The 19,497-nt window shown below is 37.3% G+C and overlaps 1 protein-coding gene across 4 annotated transcripts in view; it reads right to left on the bottom strand.

Annotated features, from left to right (window-relative positions):
• Positions 1-429: 429 nt before the first annotated feature.
• LOC112058435 (mediator of RNA polymerase II transcription subunit 12) overlaps positions 430-19,497 on the bottom strand; it is a 47,137-nt gene continuing 28,069 nt past the window's right edge. For 3 of the 4 annotated variants that reach the window (XM_052891631.1, XM_052891632.1, XM_024099279.2), the window contains 17 exons: positions 18,921-19,084; positions 18,159-18,282; positions 17,354-17,466; positions 16,453-16,594; positions 15,671-15,915; positions 14,406-14,613; positions 13,732-13,812; positions 13,366-13,505; positions 11,400-11,502; positions 10,343-10,444; positions 8,840-8,969; positions 7,710-7,825; positions 6,978-7,075; positions 5,879-6,158; positions 4,793-5,095; positions 3,959-4,036; positions 430-3,235 (listed from right to left, as the gene is read on the bottom strand). In XM_052891631.1, the coding sequence (XP_052747591.1) occupies positions 3,032-3,235; positions 3,959-4,036; positions 4,793-5,095; positions 5,879-6,158; positions 6,978-7,075; positions 7,710-7,825; positions 8,840-8,969; positions 10,343-10,444; positions 11,400-11,502; positions 13,366-13,505; positions 13,732-13,812; positions 14,406-14,613; positions 15,671-15,915; positions 16,453-16,594; positions 17,354-17,466; positions 18,159-18,282; positions 18,921-19,084 (2,631 nt within the window). In that variant the 3' untranslated portion in view covers positions 430-3,031. The remainder of the gene's footprint in view (positions 3,236-3,958; positions 4,037-4,792; positions 5,096-5,878; positions 6,159-6,977; positions 7,076-7,709; positions 7,826-8,839; positions 8,970-10,342; positions 10,445-11,399; positions 11,503-13,365; positions 13,506-13,731; positions 13,813-14,405; positions 14,614-15,670; positions 15,916-16,452; positions 16,595-17,353; positions 17,467-18,158; positions 18,283-18,920; positions 19,085-19,497) is intronic. The other variant, XM_024099278.2, reaches the window with a different exon arrangement.

Genomic DNA, 19,497 nt, shown 5'->3' with positions numbered 1-19,497 from the left:
TTTCCTTTACGATTTAGTTTGTCAGTGTCAATTGTATTGTCATGCAACGAATATCCTAGGTCAAAATTTCGCAAATCCCAATTGAGCTGCAGTTATTAATTACCACAGACTCTCATAATTCAATGATCTATGGAGCTTTCTTGAAACTTTGTTATATTAGAGCTTAAATAGTTTTTGTTTAATTTAAAATTATGATTTTACATGCATAAGTATCGACTAAGTTCGCATAAATATCGACTTCCACTAAAAGTCGTGATATTGTACGTGTAACGTGACACATTAAAATCCGTTGCGTAGTTTATGTTATCTATTTGTAGACAGCACTAAGAGCCTTATATTATGAAAATTATAAAGCTTTATGTATTTATTACACTTAGGTACTCATATCAAAATAACTACATTCTTAGGCTTTTAAAATAAAACATCTCCTTCATCTAAATTATTATATTTAACACCAATATTTACAAAAAAGTAACTAAAATAATTATGTACTTTATAAAAATTATACTGTATCTTGTAACAATTGATTAATCACAATATTTATAAATAAATAATAGCTATTCTTATAACTAGGCTTATGCTTAATACTTATTATTATTAGTATACAAAAAGTATTTGGAAATACAATTAAAAAACTATTCTATACAACATCGAAACTTTAGAATCAGAAAATAATGAGATTGGTGTAATTAAAAATTAAAACAAATGAGGTAAATATTTATGTTATACTTGACAGTTGACTGTGATGACAGAAAATAAATATCATAACTTCAAAATGATATTTCTAATCTTATAAAAACATCTCACCAAAATTAAAATATCTTAAATGTATAAAGGCAGTCAGTTAAAAAAATAAAATATAAATATAACGATTTTGTTTAATAAAAAAATCTAATAGATAAATATCAGGATCCTTTAGAATGGAAATACTAGAGAACTTAATTATTATTAAAATAGAATAGAAAGCAATTTTCCATTCTATATAAGTTATTTATTTACTAAATATATAAAATTACTGTACACATAATTAGAGGATTTCACCGTTTATTATAATATTGTTTAGGTGTTTGGTTTGTGTAAAAAATATTTTATAAAGCAATCTTAAAAAACGGATATTATGCACAACATATTGCTTTTTGAAGTGATAACTTTTTTGGAATGGTAAATCGATTGGTAACGTAACGCGTTACAGCTGAATTTGGCAACTTGGCATGTTTGATACTTGCAGTTGACAGAGCAAACTTTCTATGTTGTTGCTGTCAAAATGTTTTTCCCACCTCTTCGACAATAGAGGATTCTTAATTGAATACAATAATTAATTAGATTTAATTAATTAAATCAATTAGTTCAAGTTATCACTTCTGTCGAACATCCAGAGACGCGCGCGTTTGTATTTCAAAGCGTTTGTCATTATTTAGGATGTTAATAAATATGTGAAAAGGTAATATTCTCAATATAAATTGTATAGCTTGGTAAAAAAGAGTAGAAATTATTAGTGGCGCCACTATCGCCAATATGGCAACACGAATAGTGACAATGTAAACGTAACCATAAAACATAACCTTCAAAGCCGACAGAATAATCACGAAAACACTTATTAAAAGCTCCAAAAACATGTAATATAGTGAATTACTTCAGAGCTCAACATTTATAATACTCTAAAATAAATACAAACGTGTTATCTTAGCCGTTCTTCGGTAAACATAGCCCAGATCCGACAACAACGTTTTGGCTTCGAATTCTGGCAGACATCTATACTAATATTATAAAGCTGAAGAGTTTGTTTGTTTGATTGAACGCGCTAATCTCGGAACTACTGGTCCGATTTGAAAAATTCTTTCAGTGTTAGATAAGCCCATTTATCGAGGAAGGCTATAGTCTATATATTATCTCCGTATTCCTACGGGAACGGGAACCACGCGGGTGAAACCGCGCGGCGTCAGCTAGTCTCTTATAAACGGAATAACTTGGCGGATTATCATAATTATCTATGGCCACTACGGATTGTCATAATTATCTTGTGCCACATTAGTTTACTGCCGATAATGTCCCACAATCTATTTTCTTCGTATTAATCTTAATTTTGTAAATAATCCCGAAACTTTTGACAGCATTTTTTTTTTTTGTTTTGACTGACAACTACCAAGTTGAATAGTGTTGTAAGAGGGAAAAAAAGTTCCGTTCTTTTTTGCCAAACTATAACAGTTTAGTATCCCGCATAATTATGTGATTTTAGAACATATTATGGCGACAGTACCCAAGTACCTTTTAATATTCCATCTACCAAGTAGATGGAATATTAAAATTTTCATTAGAAAAAATTGTCACTAGTATTTAAAAATGTCACCTTAACACATAAAAAGATTATAAATTAAATTTATATTAATTTTAATAATGGTCAATTTAAAAATGTATATGACACAATAAAATAAATAAAAACCAATTGGTTCATGCATGTTGTAAGAATTGTCATTCTCCAACATTGTCACTTACAAAATGTATATCACAAAAAACTACAGTATTTTTTCTATAAAATGTGTAATTAATAAAATTATTGAATTATGGGTTTTATAAAAATGATTGTTTTTCTGGGGTTTCCTATAAAATATAAAATAAAAATAAATTTTTGGACAAGTCTAGTGGCAGCATTATTATCATAATATACAGGGTGCTAGGGAGTATTTTCCATAACTTCAAGGTGTTGACGAGTCCACATATAGGATCCGAACTGCATAACTAATATTTGCCTTTTTTTGTTTTCATACAAAGTATTTTAAATAATTCCGACTTGGATAGTAACGCACGCCTTTATCTATTCTTGCATTTTAAAGTTTGACTACGTCATAATTATAAGGATGTGTATATGGGATACATTTTAAAATCTATTCAAGTTCAAAAAAAAAATTTTTATTTACTCCGAAAATATAAATTTTTGAACACATGTTCTTTGAACATATTTATTTAATTTTCGGTAAAGGATATAACCTCAGAGTTATGGGAAATACTTCCGAGCACCCTGTATAATATTGGTTTAATACGGTTGTTGGTACTGTCGTTGTTGCAAGTGCTGGTGCAGCGGGCCCTGTTGCTGCATGGCCAGTTGTTGTTGCATCTGTTGCCGCATCCGCTGCTGCGCCATCTGCTGGGGGTACTGGCCGGCCTGAGCGGGCTGCATTGCTCGGGGGTAGGGGGGTGCGTGACCCCCCATGCCGCCCATCGTCACGTTTGGTGCTTGCTGTAAGTTGACGATGAATTCAATATTCATTAATTTCAAGTACATTCAGTTTACAAGCACTTTTGTCAGGTATGTCTGTTTGTAGTGATTCTGCGGAGCAATAATTTTCTATATTACCTCTGTGAAATTAGTGCTGATAGATCTTAATATAGAGATAATGTTATTTTTGCTTATTTCACTTTCATTTTCTCGTTATCAACCCATATTCGGCTTACTGCTGAGCTCGAGTCTCCTCTCAGAATTAGAGGGGTTAGGCCAATAGTCTGGCCCAATGCGGATTGGCAGACTTCACAAACGCAGAGAATTAAGAAAAGTCTCTGGTATGCAGGTTTCCTCACGATGTTTCCTTCACCGTTTGAAACACGTGATATTTAATTACTTAAAATGCACACAACTGAAAAGTTGGAGGTGCACCGAACCGGATTCAAACCCACACCCTTCGGAATCGAAAGCAGGGGTCATATCCACTGAGCTATCACGTCTCTCATTTTCATTTTCTAGTGTGTTATAAATATTTTTTTTATTTTACATCTGTAAATTTTATTTATTTCATCTGTGCAGATGATTTTAAGTAAAAACAAAGTGATGGCTAAATTAAGAAGATTTGCATATTCAGATAAAATATTTTTAAAACTCTTATGGAAAAAGGAAAGTCGAAAACATGGGAACAGTCAAAGGGAACAGTTACCTGAAACGGTTAAATATATGTATAAAATACGTTACCTGCATATACGGCGGCCTGACGTTCTGTCTCTGTTGAGCCAGATATGCTTCTTGACTTGCACGACCACCCATCATATTCTACAATAAGAAAGAATACTGGTTAATTTTTTCATTTATTTTAGTTATATTGGACCTGGGCACGGTGTTGGGCCTAATTTTATATTTTTTATATTGGGCCTAGGCACGGTGTTGGGCCTAATTTTATATTTTTTATATTCGGCCTGTATTACCACCTTAACGAAACCATCCTGGCGCTCAACTCTCATGCATTAACCTTATTATTAATAGACAATATATTAAGCTATATAAGTGTTTTCTTGACAAATCCTAATTAACCCCAAGATGTTCAACAATGTTCTACAATAAGAAAGATTATCAGTTAAATTTAAATTCAATTATTGCTTATTGTATTCAATTACACAACATTTATAATAAATACTACATGAAACATACAACAAAAGAATATTACAAATAAATAATAGTCTAAAAAATAAAAAAAAAACACGCTTTTAGCACGCACTAAAAATTGCACGTCCGCCATATTGGATTTAAGTCACGTGACTATTTTTTTCGTATTTCTGATAGCAATATTTTCATTTGATATCCACATCATAGGGGTGAATTTGAAACATCCAGCCAGCCATCTTGGGGAGGCCGCCATATTGGATTTGTAATGACGTTTCTTAGCTAGTCATGTATTGTCATCAGAACTCAGAGCGTGTGTAAAATTTCATCCTAATCGAAGACCGGATAGTGGGTCAAATTAAGATTCCAAGATATTCTTACATACATAGTTACAAGTGAAGTTAAAAAATTAAAGAAAAAATAAATTACCTGCTGGAATGTTTGTTGTCCCGGGAAACCACCCATACTGTTTCCTCCTTGCGGACCCATTGGCGCTGTTTGACTACTCATACTGCCAATACCCTGTCCCTGTCCCATCTGACCCATTTGTCCCATCCCTTGACCCATCTGTCCCATCCCTTGTCCCATCTGACCCATTCCCTGCTGCATTTGTGAGGATTGCCCGACCCCCTGATTCATTTGACCAACGTTTTGTCCGATCGAGTTCACGTTTTGACCCATAGGGTTAACCTGCTGGCCCATTTGACCCATCTGTCCACTTTGACCCATTCCCTGAAGAAAGAGAAGATAGGGAGCGTTATTAAGTAGTACTATAGTATGTACATTTAAAAAACTATGACAATGTACCTATGTATGTTCATTGGTTAAAGAATTTTCGATAAAAAAATTATAATTATCATTACCGTTTTAAACCCTAAAGACATAACCCAAAATGGGCGTTTATTATTTATAATAAATAAAAAAATAATAAGCAGGTCGTCATCAATAATAAATATTTTTTTGTGTTTCGCTCCCTTCTCTACAAATTAAACATGGACAATACAGTAAAAGTGTTCAAAACAGCCAATAAAAACACCTGGAATTGAATTCATATCCGGTGTAAGCTGTCAATGTCATGTAATATTGTCAAATGTCAATAAGACACAAGTTAAAAAGAAACAGTAAATAGTAGACAGAGAAGAACATTAAACAAAAAAAATCTCAAATTGCTTTAAAAACGCCATAAACGAACTCTAATACGCGAAGATCACAGGAAATCTGTCAGGGTGTGAGTAACAAGCATGTTGCCATGATAAAAATTCTTAATTAATGTTGTCAGCTAATGAAAAAAATTCATTTTATTTAATTAATTAAAAAAAAAATGCGGGATCCAAATTTTTTTTTATTTTGGGATTTAAGCCCTATATTTTATGTTCTTTTAAGATAAAAATAATTTGTTCTGCTTAGTTGACACTCGGAATAAAGACCCAGCCTCCATACAAAATTGGGACATGTACTTTCTTCATTCTCTTTCGATAGTGCCAACTTTATAGAAGTTCGCAATCGTTACCGTACCTGGCTTAACATCTGCTGTTGGCTCCCCTGTATCATGGGCTGCCCGTAACCATATCCTTGCTGCATGCCGCCATACTGTCCGCCGAACATCTGCCCGCTCATGCCGCCCATCTGGCCGCCGCTCATCTGTGCGCTGCCCATCTGATTGCCACCCATTTGAGCACTGGCCATCTGATTGCCCCCCATCTGAGCCGCCCCCATCTGATTGGGACCCATTTGGACCCCGCCCATTTGTCCCATAGGCCCCATGCCTCCCATGCCGCCCATTGGATTCATTTGACTGGAAAATATATACGAATTTAAACATTAGAAAATAAGTAAGTATTTCAAGAAAAGATTATTGAACTTTATTTGGTCGGAAAACTATCTTTATTTAATAAGTCTCAAAACCTTAAAGGGACTATACTGTTAGATCACGTTTTTTAAAAAAAATAATATGATTTTCATCAGAAACCATTATGTAATAGTAAGTGCGGTAAGTCGAAAATTACAGCTGAGGCGATATGGCTTTATCGCCTTTAGTAAGGAAGTAGAGGCTGTAATTATCAAAGCGCACGTATATCATACGACGTTTTATAACACATTTGCGAGGAAACACACTTTGAACACTCTTTCTGAAAATGAATTTGCATCTTTGCCTGTTTTCGATATGATGACATTTTGATACGCTTGTCATTTTTGCACAGATAACGAAGTTCCAGCGTTTATTTTTAGGCAAATGCACTAAAAACAGCCAGTATTACTCATAAAATAAATGAATATTTTTCTGTTTCTGTTAATTATAAATGGTTGTCATTTATTGTTAAAAATATTAAAATGAAAGAATTAAATGTTAATTTATTATATTTTATCTCGTAAAGCATCTATATTTAAAATGAAATACTTTACGAACAAAATGTGTTATAAAAACTATTGTGAATTACATAAACAGGAAATACAATATTTTAATGTATTTCATACATATTCATAGTAATATTTTCATGATCTCATACTCTACTCTCATAACATTACGATTATTCTCAAAATCAAAAAAAGTCTACATGTAACACAATGACATGAACTCAGTCGAGTTAGCTAGTTTAAAAAAAAAACTCCTTACTTGGGTTGCATTTGCCCCATCTGATTGGGTTGCATCTGCCTGATGCCTTGACGCGGATATGGGCCTCGCGGATGCGGCGCTCCCGGGTAACCAGCACCCTGTATATAACATGCAAGAAAGATAATGAATAATGTTAACTATTTTTAAATGTTACATTTCTGTATTCTCCGTTGAAAACAAAAAATACTCGTGAAATAATTATTTCGATACGTTAATTAATTCCCGAGATAGAATTTTAAAGTGAGCGCGCGGTGTACAGCTCGCGTTTAACGCCGTGACGTCATCAAACAACATTTGGTCGCCCGTTATAGGCAATTTCGTACTTCTGCCTACTGACGAACTAATGGTTAGAATTGAATTTTTTTTTTGTGTTGAAAAGCCCGTTTAACGAGGAAGGCTATAAGCTACATAACTCCTACGACCAATAGGAGCAAAGCACCGATCAAAAATGTGGCCAAAACGGGGAAAATAATGTTCGGTCGTCGGCTAGTCTTCTTAATAATATAAATGCGAAAGGTCATTCACACGAAATCTCGTACACCACTTGACGTACAAAGATGAAATTTGGCAGGGAGGTAGTCTATAGTTAGTAGGTATTTGTTAATAATGGATTTTCGATAGGGCCGGATTAAAAAGATCTAGAGGCTCTCACAAGTTTGTATGAAAGTCTTTCATTATTTTATTATGCTACAAACTTGAAATTTACGTCGCAGTGACGTCACCACCACGTACCTGCATTTGTGACAGCTGCTGCGAGTAGGGCACTCGCTGTCTCAGCATGTTGCTCAGCGCTTGCTTCGACTGCGTGTTCGACGGCGGTGCGACGCCGCGCGGACTGACGCCGGCACCTACATTTTTTTTTTTTCATATATTTTATTAGACGTTATTACAAGAAAATTTTAGTTTTTAAATATGTTTTTGACAACACAATACTTGTATTCCATTTTGGGAAACAGCATTGTCATGACTCTCTAATAACAGATTAAGGTTCACTTCTTGCAAGGGTTGTCTTGCAAGAAGTGAACCTTAATCTGTTAATCTCAAATATTATAAAGGCAACATTAGTATTTATATGAGTAGGTACATAAAGCAACCAACCAGCAAAATCTTTTTTCAAATTTGTGAATGATATATTTCTCTTACACTATTGGACACAATAAAAAAAATATAAATAAAAATGTTAAAATTAAAATTTGCTATTATTCAGACATGTTAAACGTCATACGTGTCAAACCTTTATTTTTACGTGGGGAAATCCCTTTAACTTCCTGCCACGAGGAGGCGAGATTATTATGTTTGACTTCAACAGACTAAAAACCCACAGTGTTCCAACTCGTCACCTGTGTGCCTAGTGGCAGTTTTCAATGTTTTCATACTTTGACGATCGCGTGACCGTAAACGCGAATTTCTAAGAAATTGAAGCAGCATCTAGTGGCACTACTGCACAACTGTTATTTGTTACAGGTTATATATTATCCCCGTATTCCTACGGGAACGGGAACCACGCGGGGGAAATATTGTGTGTCAAAGTTGATCTGAGAGCTTAGTGGCAGTTTGATACTGTTACTATCGCGTCAACGTCGAATTGAAACAGCGCCATCTAGTGGCACTATTGCACAACTGTTTCATTCCATATAAATTCGCGTTTACGTCAACGCGATAGTAACAGTATGAAAATATTGAAAACCACGCTGCTGAACACCAAGCACACTGGTTGGTGTTCAGCAAGAGATGCTAAAACATGTAAAGTTGACAAGAAACTTTTAAGATAGAGATTATCACACAACGTGGAGTCTTTGGAGATTCTAAGTCTGTTTTTATCGGGTTTCATACGATTCGTCTGCGACACGAATGACACTCACCAGTGGGCTGGTTGTAGTAGCCCTGGCCAGCCCCCGGCGGAGGGAACCACTGCTGCTGCTGCATGAACTGAGGCTGCTGGGCGCCTGCCGCCGCGCCGCCCGGCCCCGCACCGCCTGCCGCGCCGTTGGTCTGCGATACAATGTGTGTGGTAAAATACTGTGACACTTCAATACTTAGACATATTGTATTTACATAAATATAACGTGGATTAGAACTAAATCCCACTTCTGACTATCGAAGATATACTAAATCACACGGACTGATATTGAATACTGCGCACTGCTATCGTAGTATGTCTCGATTAGGTTCTACGATATACGTCAGGGATGGCAAATACACAAAGTAACATCACTGAATCGATAACTTAACCTCCAACTACAGGTCTACCCTTTAATTACACTTGATCTAGTATAGCGCTGATACTATAAGATGTAAATCAGGATTAACTATCGTATGACAATGAGTCAGCCACCAGCGAATGTCGGACTTGTAACCGATCCAGTTGGGTTAAAGACGTCTTTTACAGTATACTAATACTCCCCTATTCTCCGCTCGTGTTGGCTCCCAGCCATGTAACTAACAATGCAAAGGCCTTACTACTAGAATTAACTTAACACTGACTCACTACCGAACCGTTTCGAACTAACACAAGTGTTCAACTGAATAAACTTAAGAACTACCGCGTCTCGCTTTCTTCGAGATCGTCAACTGACAGATGTCCACAGACAAACAACTAACAGACACGTTTCTAACAGATATCGCTATTAAATTAGTTACTCTAATTCATTTATGATTATTATTATCTAACTCTCCGACAAATATAAAGATATATCGTTATAGCTTGGCAACTTCGTTTGTAACATTCCCGAAGGGTCGCGCGGGCCGGGGGGGCGTGTAGCGATGAATAAAAAACCGACGACTGATGCACTTCACTTCCCCGCACGCAAGATTTCACACCCGCGCAGTCTTACTCCTCGTCGCCCGCATATCATGAGAGTGTCATCAACGAACTTGCCAGACTATAGTCATCATCATCATCATAATCATTATCACCCATGGACGTCCACTCACTGCTTCCACATCCAAATAAACAGTCTTGAGCCACCAGCATCCAGTGGCTCCCTGTAACCCTCTTGATGTCTTCGGTCCACCTAGCGGAGGTCGATTAAGACTAAAAGTGCTTTCCAGTGCTCTCAAATATATGCCCAACCAATTGGCACTTCAGGTCTGCAACTCTTGAACTATGCCGGCAACTTAGGTTCTTTTGCATTTTTGATTAAATCTTGCAGAGATATCCGCAAGCATAGTTGGCTTGAGCGACTCAGATCCTTCTTATGAGGCTCATAGTTAGAGATCAAGTTTTGGATCCGTAAGTATTAGATGCAATTTTCGAAGGCTTTCGTCTTTCTTCATAATATTTAAAGATTACACTAAACATAAAAAAGATACAAGAGTAAAAAGAAAGTAAAGTAACTAGATAAATAAGTACAGCAAGAACTTACTGGTGTTGTTGGTTTAGGCTTTTTGCTAATTTTGTTGTTCATCTTGCACATCTTACGTCCCTTCCCGGAGCCGGTCGGACTAGAGTCTAAACTTCCATTATCCTAAAAAGCGTCAAATCTCAATTTATTACAAATTTGAAATGATTTGAAATGAAATTTTATTATTTTATAGTTTTACAGTCTCTGATGTGGCTGAGACCTTCTTTTAAGTTAAAACCTGTATCAGAAGGTCTCGCTCTTCCTTAATAACAAATTTAAACTTAACTTAACATGCAACATTCAATAAACGCTGGTTTATGTGAGTGCGTGTGTGTGTGTGTTGTGTGTGTGTGTGTGTGTGTGTTGTGTGTGTGTGTGTGTGTGTGTGTGTGTGTGTGTGAAATTGTATCAGATGTTGTACTTAATATATGTATGTAAATTTATTTACGAATTTTTAGGAGATCTTCGCTTTGATCATAGTTAAGTTTTTGCAAATACGAACTTACTTTATTTTTACAGTCATGCAAGTTTAATGGATAAATATTTATTTGTTTGTTTATCTTACTGTATAAAAGACATGACTGTTTTTTATATTGTGTCGCTGCAAATACTGTTTTAGAAGTAACCATACGCAATGCAATAGTATTTGTTCTTTTATTTATCCTGCTCTGATCAAAGCGAAGAGAAAATTATTATTTAACTATGAAAGCTTCCAGACTGCTTGAATATTTTCGACACTTCCGACAATTATGAGAATAAATATCATCTTAAACCTTAGTTATCGCTAAATTTTAATCAAATTACGCAAAATTTAAGAAACATATACCTTCCTTAAATCATATATTATTGAAAATCGCATGAAAAATCTGTTTAGTAGTTTATCGCGAACAGACAGATAAATAGAAGTAGCAGAGGACCCGGGTGTAGAGTTAAGGAGTTCGTTTATGACATGTCAACACTTCCCTTCTCTGCTCGTCTTGTTCGCCCTGACCACGCAAATTTGGATGAGATTCTTCTATATGTTAAACAACCACAAAATAAATTTAAAACTGTTGCTCGATGTAAACTGCAATTTTACCTGTTTGCTATCGTTCGCGTCGAGATCCTCTGGCGGCAAGGGCAGCGGCTCTAAATAGTAGCTCAGCGGTTTCACCAGACTGTGCGTGTGGTACTTCAATAACCTAAGGAATACCAAATATTTAGACAGTAGTCGATAGTCATTGTCTAATAATAATCAGCCTTTTTAACGGCCCAATATAGAGCCAGCCCTGTCTCTGTATAGGAGAGGATATGAAGGATATGAGGATATGAAGAATACCAAATGTTAAGATAGTAGTCAATAGCCATTGTCTAATAATCATCTAACCTAAGGAATACCAAATATTTAGACAGTAGTCAATAGACATTGTCTAATAACTACCAGCCTTTCTAACGGCTCACTACAGGGCCAGCCCTGTCTCTGTATAGGACACGATATGAACCCACCACACAGCACAAAAGCCGGTTAGCGATTCTGCAATCTGACGGTAGTGTCACTAGTCACTACAAACAGAAACCTGACTTTGCGACACGATAAAAATACCAGTAAACTTAGACTACTTGAAAAAATGTTTTTTTTAACCGACTTCCAAAAAGGAGGAGGTTCTACGTTCGGCTGTATGTATGTTTTTTTTTTTTTTTTTTTTTTTTTTTTTTTTATGTATGTCCAGCGTTAATTTCGTCAATTATGGACCGATTTTGAAAATTCTTTTTTTGTTTTGAAGGATTTACTTCCAGGGTGGTCCCATTTTTTTCATGTCAGGATCTGATGATGGCATCCTGGAGAAATTGAGGGGAACTTTCGAAACTTGTAGAGACGGCTAGTGCGTTTGTTAGTGTTTCCATAAGATATTTTAAACCACTACAATTTTATGAAGGTTTGGAGTTGGTCTGATGATGGAGCCGAAACACAGACGATGGAACTCGTCAAGGATTTACAGCAGTCACCTTTTGTTTGGGCTTGATTAATTTGTATTGATGAGTACTTTCCACCTATATGGGTTGTGACTGTATTAAGGTTCTGGTGATGAAGACGAGGGACAGTGAAGAGAACTCCTCGACGGTTCACAGTAGCTACCTCGTGTTTGGACTTGATAAATTTGTATTGATGAGAACTTTCCACCTAGATGGATTGTGACTGTATTAAGGGTCTGGTGATGAAGACGAGGGACTGTGAAGAGAACTCCTCGACGGTTCATAGTAGCTACCTTGTGTTTGGACTTGATAAATTTGTGTTGATGAGAACTTTCCACCTAGATGGATTGTAACTGTATTAAGGGTCTGATGATGAAGACGAGGGACATTGAAGAGAACTCCTCGACGGTTCACAGTAGCTACTTTGTGTTTGGACTTGATAAATTTGTATTGATAAGAACTTTCCACCTAGATGGATAGTGACTGTATTAAAGGTCTGGTGATGAAGACGAAGCACAGTGAAGAGAACTCCTCGACGGTTCACAGTAGCTACCTTGTGTTTGGACTTGATAATTTTGTATTAATAAGAACTTTCCACTTAGATAGGTTGTGACTGTACACACGCAGTAGGTGTGCTAACACTAAAAATAAAAAAATAAAAATTTTAATAAAAAAAATTCAACCGACTTCCAAGTCAAAAAATAACTTTAACTAAAAAGCAAAAAATAACATTCTACCTATGTGCTACCTTCTGATCAGTTTGAAGGCGGTGCCAAGCCAGTGTCGTGTTTTAATTAAAGCTGTTTCTGAAAGAACCTCATAAATTTTGTAGTTAAAACGTGTTTAATTAAAACATCACTGGCTTGGCACCGCCTTCAAACTGATCAGAAGGTGGCACATAGGTAGAATGTTATTTTTTGCTTTTTAGTTAAAGTTATTTTTTGACTTGGAAGTCGGTTGAATTTTTTTTATTAAAATTTTTTTATATTATAAAAAAAATATTGACATTGATTTTCAAAGTCCTTTAAAGAGTAATAATTATACTAAAACTCAATAAACAATGCAGGTGTTTTAGCGATAAATAGCCTCACCTATGCGCGTTCTCATAAGTAAGCGGTTTTCTTTCTATCTTAGTAGCAGCGAACCAAGCCCAAGACAGAGGCGCAGGGTTCCGACCCCCTTCCACAAGTTCCCAACTTGACACACGTTGCTTATCTGTCAGGCGTAAACCCTGCAATGATACTCAGTTAATTTCACCAGCCTTAGGTACCCTGCACTCGGAATAATATTGTCAGCAAAGTCCGCATGAAATAGTTTTTCACAAATCTCGCGGAAATCATGAATTTTTCGAGTAAACGAGTAACAATGTATCTATAAACAAAGTAATCCTTCATAGTCAACAGATAAAAGAATACATGCGTTTGTCCTATTTTAGTACTTAGTATAAAGTTAATTACCTGTTTTTTGTCGCTGTCAAACCCTGTAATCTTATTCCCTTTCTGGTCTACCAGACAGCCGAGGGGTTCGCAAGCAATCACCTGAAATATATTAGCTTTATTAGTCAACCACGCTCTGCTACCAAAGATTTTGCCTGAGCCAAGTCCCCTCGAGTAGCTATTAGTCGAATAGAACTGATCTTATTTTGTTTGTAAGGATAGCATTTTTTTATATTGAGCCAAATGGCATCCAGCTGCATTCCTGTTACCCGCTTTATGTCATCAGTCCTGTTAGCAAAAGGTAGACCAACTGTACTGCACAACATTTGCGTGACAAAACACTAACTTTTGCCACGCAAATGCCAAAGGAGCTGAAAGCCATTTGGCTCAATATTAAATAATGCTATCCTTACAAACAAAAAAAGATCAGTTCTATTCGACTCATAGCTACTCAAGGGAACTTGGCCTTGACTTGACTTGGAATAATGAAAATTTTATAAAACAAGCGGTTTCACCCGCGTAGTTCCCGATCTGGTGGAAATACGGGGTTATAATATAGCCCGTGTTACTCTCTGATAATGTAGCTTTCTACTGCTGAATATCTTTTTAATTGGTCATATGTAATTTTGGAGCGTACTCACTATAAACACAAACAAAAAAAATATTTCCTATCAATAATATTAGTGTAGACGTACTTCGATAATCGTATTCTTCGACAGAGGCAGAAGCTGTCGCACGGCCTGCACGCTCGGCCCGTGCCGGTCGCCGATCTCCTTCTTCAGTTTCTTCATCAAATTCTGGTAATGCTTCCTGTTGTTGTCGTCTCCCCCTTCAGCTAGCGTCGAGTGTATCAGAGTTGCAAGCATGTCGATCAATGTCGTGAACAAGTTGCTGTGACACAGACTACAATAAATTTATTGTAGACACACATCCAATGGGCTAGGCTACGCAGCAAGTCAGTGACGTCAGAGTTCAAGCGACATGAGAACAGCGATGACTTCGCAGTGATATGTAACACGAGTGTATTAGATATGTGCGATGGAACAAGGAAGATAGCACCGAGCTTTCCCAATGGTTTCGACTTGCTGCGTAGTTCAGGGAATGTTGATAGTATGAGTGTAATTAGATAGTTAGATACTGAACGATATGAAGTGACATGTATAATACATACAATAAAGTTTGTAGAACAGCCTGAACATACATTAATATTGTGTCAAGTTTGTTTCGTGATAGAATAAATCAGGTGGTAATTTTAACCTTTGACGACAGGCATGTTGCTGCTTGAACTGCTAAACTGTTTTAAATTTCAGAGAAAGTAATGCACAAAATAATAATCCTACAATAATACATATAAAAAAACTTGAAATTAACACAATTCAATTCCTATAAATGGAATAATAGAAGAATCATTTTTATGCATGAGGTGAAAATACTAATAAACAAAAATTTGTCGATGTAGCGACACAGATTTTTTTCATCACTTTCAATGTAATGGAAATTTTATCGCTTAATAGCGAGTATGATATCCACAGTCACATGTAATACACATTACATATAAGTCGTAGGCCTCCAAGAAATTTCTTTATACACCCCTAAATTACCCCATATACAAAAATACATTGCAGCAAGAAGCTGATTTCACAAAATTTCAATTTGCGTCAAATTCTCAATATAATACTAAGTGGTTGTTAAAAACAACCAACGAACATTACACACAAATGTTTCTAAGTCCTCAATTTATTAAGTTACTAGCAGACCCGATCAAGCTTCGCTTTGATTTATATGCGCTTCTTCCCTACCCCTGCCCTACCCTATTTCCACCCTACTCTACCCTATCCCTACCCTACAAAACCATCGTCGTATTTCAAGTAATATTCTAAAAAATAAATTATCTAAATCGGTTCAGCCGTTCTCGAGATTTAGCGATTCATTTTTATATTATAGATGATATATACGTTACCTATTGTTATACGCATCGATCAGTTGGTGCGCTATAAGTTGCGTCAACAGCAGCGCCCAATCAGCGGTGAGCTGGTAGGAGCGGCGGATTGCGTCGAACATGCCGCCCGCGAGCGAGAAACGCAACTGCAACGCATCGGGCGCCGCTTCGTCGTGCCATGCGTCGCCGCAAGCGTTGCGTTCGTGGTCGCGCGCGTGCGTCAGGTAGTGTGAGAGTTGAGCGTGGATTGAGCTTAGAAGGCTTTCCTGTTAAAAAGTATGAGCGAAATTGTTCGTAACATTTTTTTTCAGGTCATATTTACGTGGTAAATTTTATGACGTGATGTAAGAAGTAATTCGATACGATACAATACGGTAACGGTTTTACAATTTCTTCGAATACAGGTACTATCTACATTCATTGTCATTTATGTTATTGTGGAGGGGAGGTATATGTAAAGTTTTTGCAACAGTGTTTGATGACTTGAGTTCAGTTGTTTGTTAGACAGCGTGGACACCGTCACGCTGCTAGTCGCGTATAAATGTTTTGTGTTATAATTATTGATAATGTTTCATGTTGTCATCATTGATCATAAATTATAAATTGTTAGGTTGCTATAATCACTGTCGTTCGAAATAATTTTCACTACAAATCGTTCTCTCTTTTGTTTCGATGGGATGAAATAGAGAGCGACATATAGACAAAACATTTCAATGCCTGTTGGCGCGCCATCCTAAGCGCTGTTGAAATTTCTATACGGGCTTGATTTGTACCTACGGAGGCTGCCAAAATTGTTTGCTTACCTTTTGGTCGTCTTGGTTACGAAGGCAGGTCAGTACAAGGGAGAGCAGCGGCTCGTTCGCGAGGCGCACGGCGGAGGCGCCGCACGAACAACTTCCTCCGGCACCTACCCCTCGCTTGCCTCCCCCACCCGCGCCAGCCGACCTACAAAATGATTTAAATATTGAATTTACCATTACCATTTACATCTATACTCATATTATAAAGCTGAAGTATTTGTTTGTTTGATGAACGCGCTAATCTCAGGAACTACTGGTCCGATTTGAAAAATTCTATTAGTGTTAGATAGCCCATTTATCGAGGAAGGCTATAAAGCTGTATATTATTCCCGTACTCCTACGGGAATGGGAACCACGCGGGTAAGACCGCGCGGCGTCAGCTAGTTTACTAATAAATGACATCCACACTAATATTATAAACGTGAAAGTAATTCTGTCTGTCAGTCTGTCTGTTACCTTTTCACGGCTCAACTGCCGACTTCTGACCTTGGAGCACAACATACGCTACTTTTTAGTCCTGAAAAACCCATGGTTCCCGATTTGTAAAAACAAAGCTTCACGCAAACGGAGTTGCGGGAATCCGTTAGTTTACTATAAATTAAATGAGTAATAGACGTGTCATAAACTTACATAATTGCACTAACAAAGCGAGAATGATATCCCTATGTAGCAACGTGAACCCAGCATACATATCATGATGAAAGGTAAAGAAAATGAAAGTTGTCTTTTATGAGGAGATGAATTGCTTGATGCACACGACTAAGTGAGCGGCAGGCAATTGCCCGTCATTGAAATAGAGCGTTAACAACATACAGATAGATACTTGCGGTAGGATAAAAGAGGTCAAAATTATCTGGTCATATCTTGGCGCATGTCTTATGTTTGCTGGACAGTGAGTGTTTACCCTTTGTAGCTGGGACTCTGGTGACTCTTGCAGTCGCGATGCGAGCCGCCACCGCCGCCGCCGCCGGTGGAACAGCCGCCGCTGCAGCCCGCGCCCCACCCGCTCTCCAATATCTGGCAACACAGCCCAATTGGTCTGTACTCTATACGCAGACCACATCAGAGATATGAAGAAAATGGAGAAGGCATAAGAAGAGAAGATGTATATAGTTATTTGGTTCAATTAGTCGCAAAAAAAAGTGGAAAAGAGAGAGGGGCACATTCACCTGCCCAAAGGTCCTACCAAGGTCAGACCAATTACCTTTGAACTTGGATCGCATTTAAATTCACCAAAAAAAAATGTCTGTCGTTTTCTGAGGGGGACGAGGTAAACTCACTCATCGTAAATTTTAACACCAATAGATATATCTAGTGTCCTTATACTACACTCAACTATAAAACCGTGATACGCAAACGTGAAACATTTTAACACAATGAAACATAGATTCAATAGACACAGTTCATAAACACGTTAGATCGTGATCATATACTTTTGACAGAGGGGTAACGGCTGGCGAGGCAGGTCCTATGGTAATTGGTCTGAGTTACCAAGGTGTTAAGCCAGTCCCGAACTTATTTACCCATAGTCAAGGCAATGAGAATCTCGTTATCATTGCAAGAAGTACCATTGACCACCGCCTTTACTTCGTCCTAACGATAGAATACGTTTATTGTAAACTCATCGTATTATCGTACCAGCAAATGCTTCTGAAAATACTGGCTTCACCTGCATCCATCCATCCATCCATCCATCCATCCATCAATACCTGTCCAGCCTGTTTGAGCACTCGGCCCTGCACCGTGGGCGGCAGTTTGGCCACCAGCGGCGCCACGAGCCACACCGACTCCGACCACTTGCTCGTGCTCACCACGCCGCGCTCCGTGCCCATTCTGCGGTAAAATATACCGAAATATGTTTCTTAGCTTCTATCCTTTTTGTGTTTAACTTTAAAACACCAATGAATGATGAATTTAATAATTTAATTTCCGCGAAAACAACGATCAATCCAAGCAAATATGCCACCTAGAACGGGACAAGAGATCCTTAATATTACACTATCAGTGTGCCTGGTGGGAGTTTTCAATATATTTATACTGTTACTATCGCGTTAACGTTAACGCGAATTTATATGGAATTAAAACAGTTGTGCAGTAGTGCCACTAGATGGCGCTACTGCACAGATATTTCAATTTCTTAGAAATTCGCGTATACGTCAACGCAATAGTAACAGTATCAAACTGCCACTAGGCCCTCAGTAGGTAGACAATACTTTTTTTCATGGGTCGCTTTTTAGTTTCACGGGTAGGTAGTTTACGCCATGTACCTAGTCAGTTGTAGTTTTTTTTCAATATTAATAAACTTCCTAGATAACATAGAAACAATCCCTTTTTGTACCTATTAAAAAAACCTATTGCGATGCAGTTATGCCTGAGACTCATAGATGGCGCTTTGTTTATATTTTTTAAAATAAGTTTTACTTCAGTCGTGTGGTCTAAAGAACACTCGTTTTTTTTTTATTAAAACGCACCTGTCTTTGTCCGGAGGGGGCGGCGCCGGCTGCTGGAACACGTTGATGACGGCGCGCGCCACCGTGTCCAGCCACGCGCTCAGCTCCGACGAGCCGTTGGGGAACTGCTTGAACATCAGCTGCAGGTCCAGCCACGACATCCTCAGTGACCATTGCTCTAAATTCTATAACATACAGAGCTGCTTTAATTCCTTATATAATATTATTAGACACCTGCAGGCACTCGCGACTTTTAGTTGTTTTTTTAGTAGTAAAAATGCTTACAACCTAAAAATAAATGCTTTACTTTAAAAAAAAACGTTGTAAATCTCTATCAGTACGAGTAGCATCTAGACATTGCAGATATCTACACCGCTACGTCGTTGATATTCCTAAGACGCACTAAGGGGTTTCCTCTATCCTTATATAGTAAAGATATGGAATTTTCTTCCAGCTTCCGTGTCCCCACCACCTTCAATGAGTATATATTCAAACCAAGAGTGAATAGGCATCTTCTAGACAAGTGTGTTCCACAATAGGCTGCATCATAGCCCACCATCAGGCGTGAATGCAGTTAGGCTATTGCCCATATATAGAA

The sequence above is a fragment of the Bicyclus anynana genome, chromosome 4, assembly GCF_947172395.1.
Source record: "Bicyclus anynana chromosome 4, ilBicAnyn1.1, whole genome shotgun sequence".
NCBI classification, from domain to species: Eukaryota; Metazoa; Arthropoda; class Insecta; order Lepidoptera; family Nymphalidae; genus Bicyclus; species Bicyclus anynana.
Note: the sequence above shows the minus strand (reverse complement) of the source record. Positions and strands in the feature narration are given on the sequence as shown.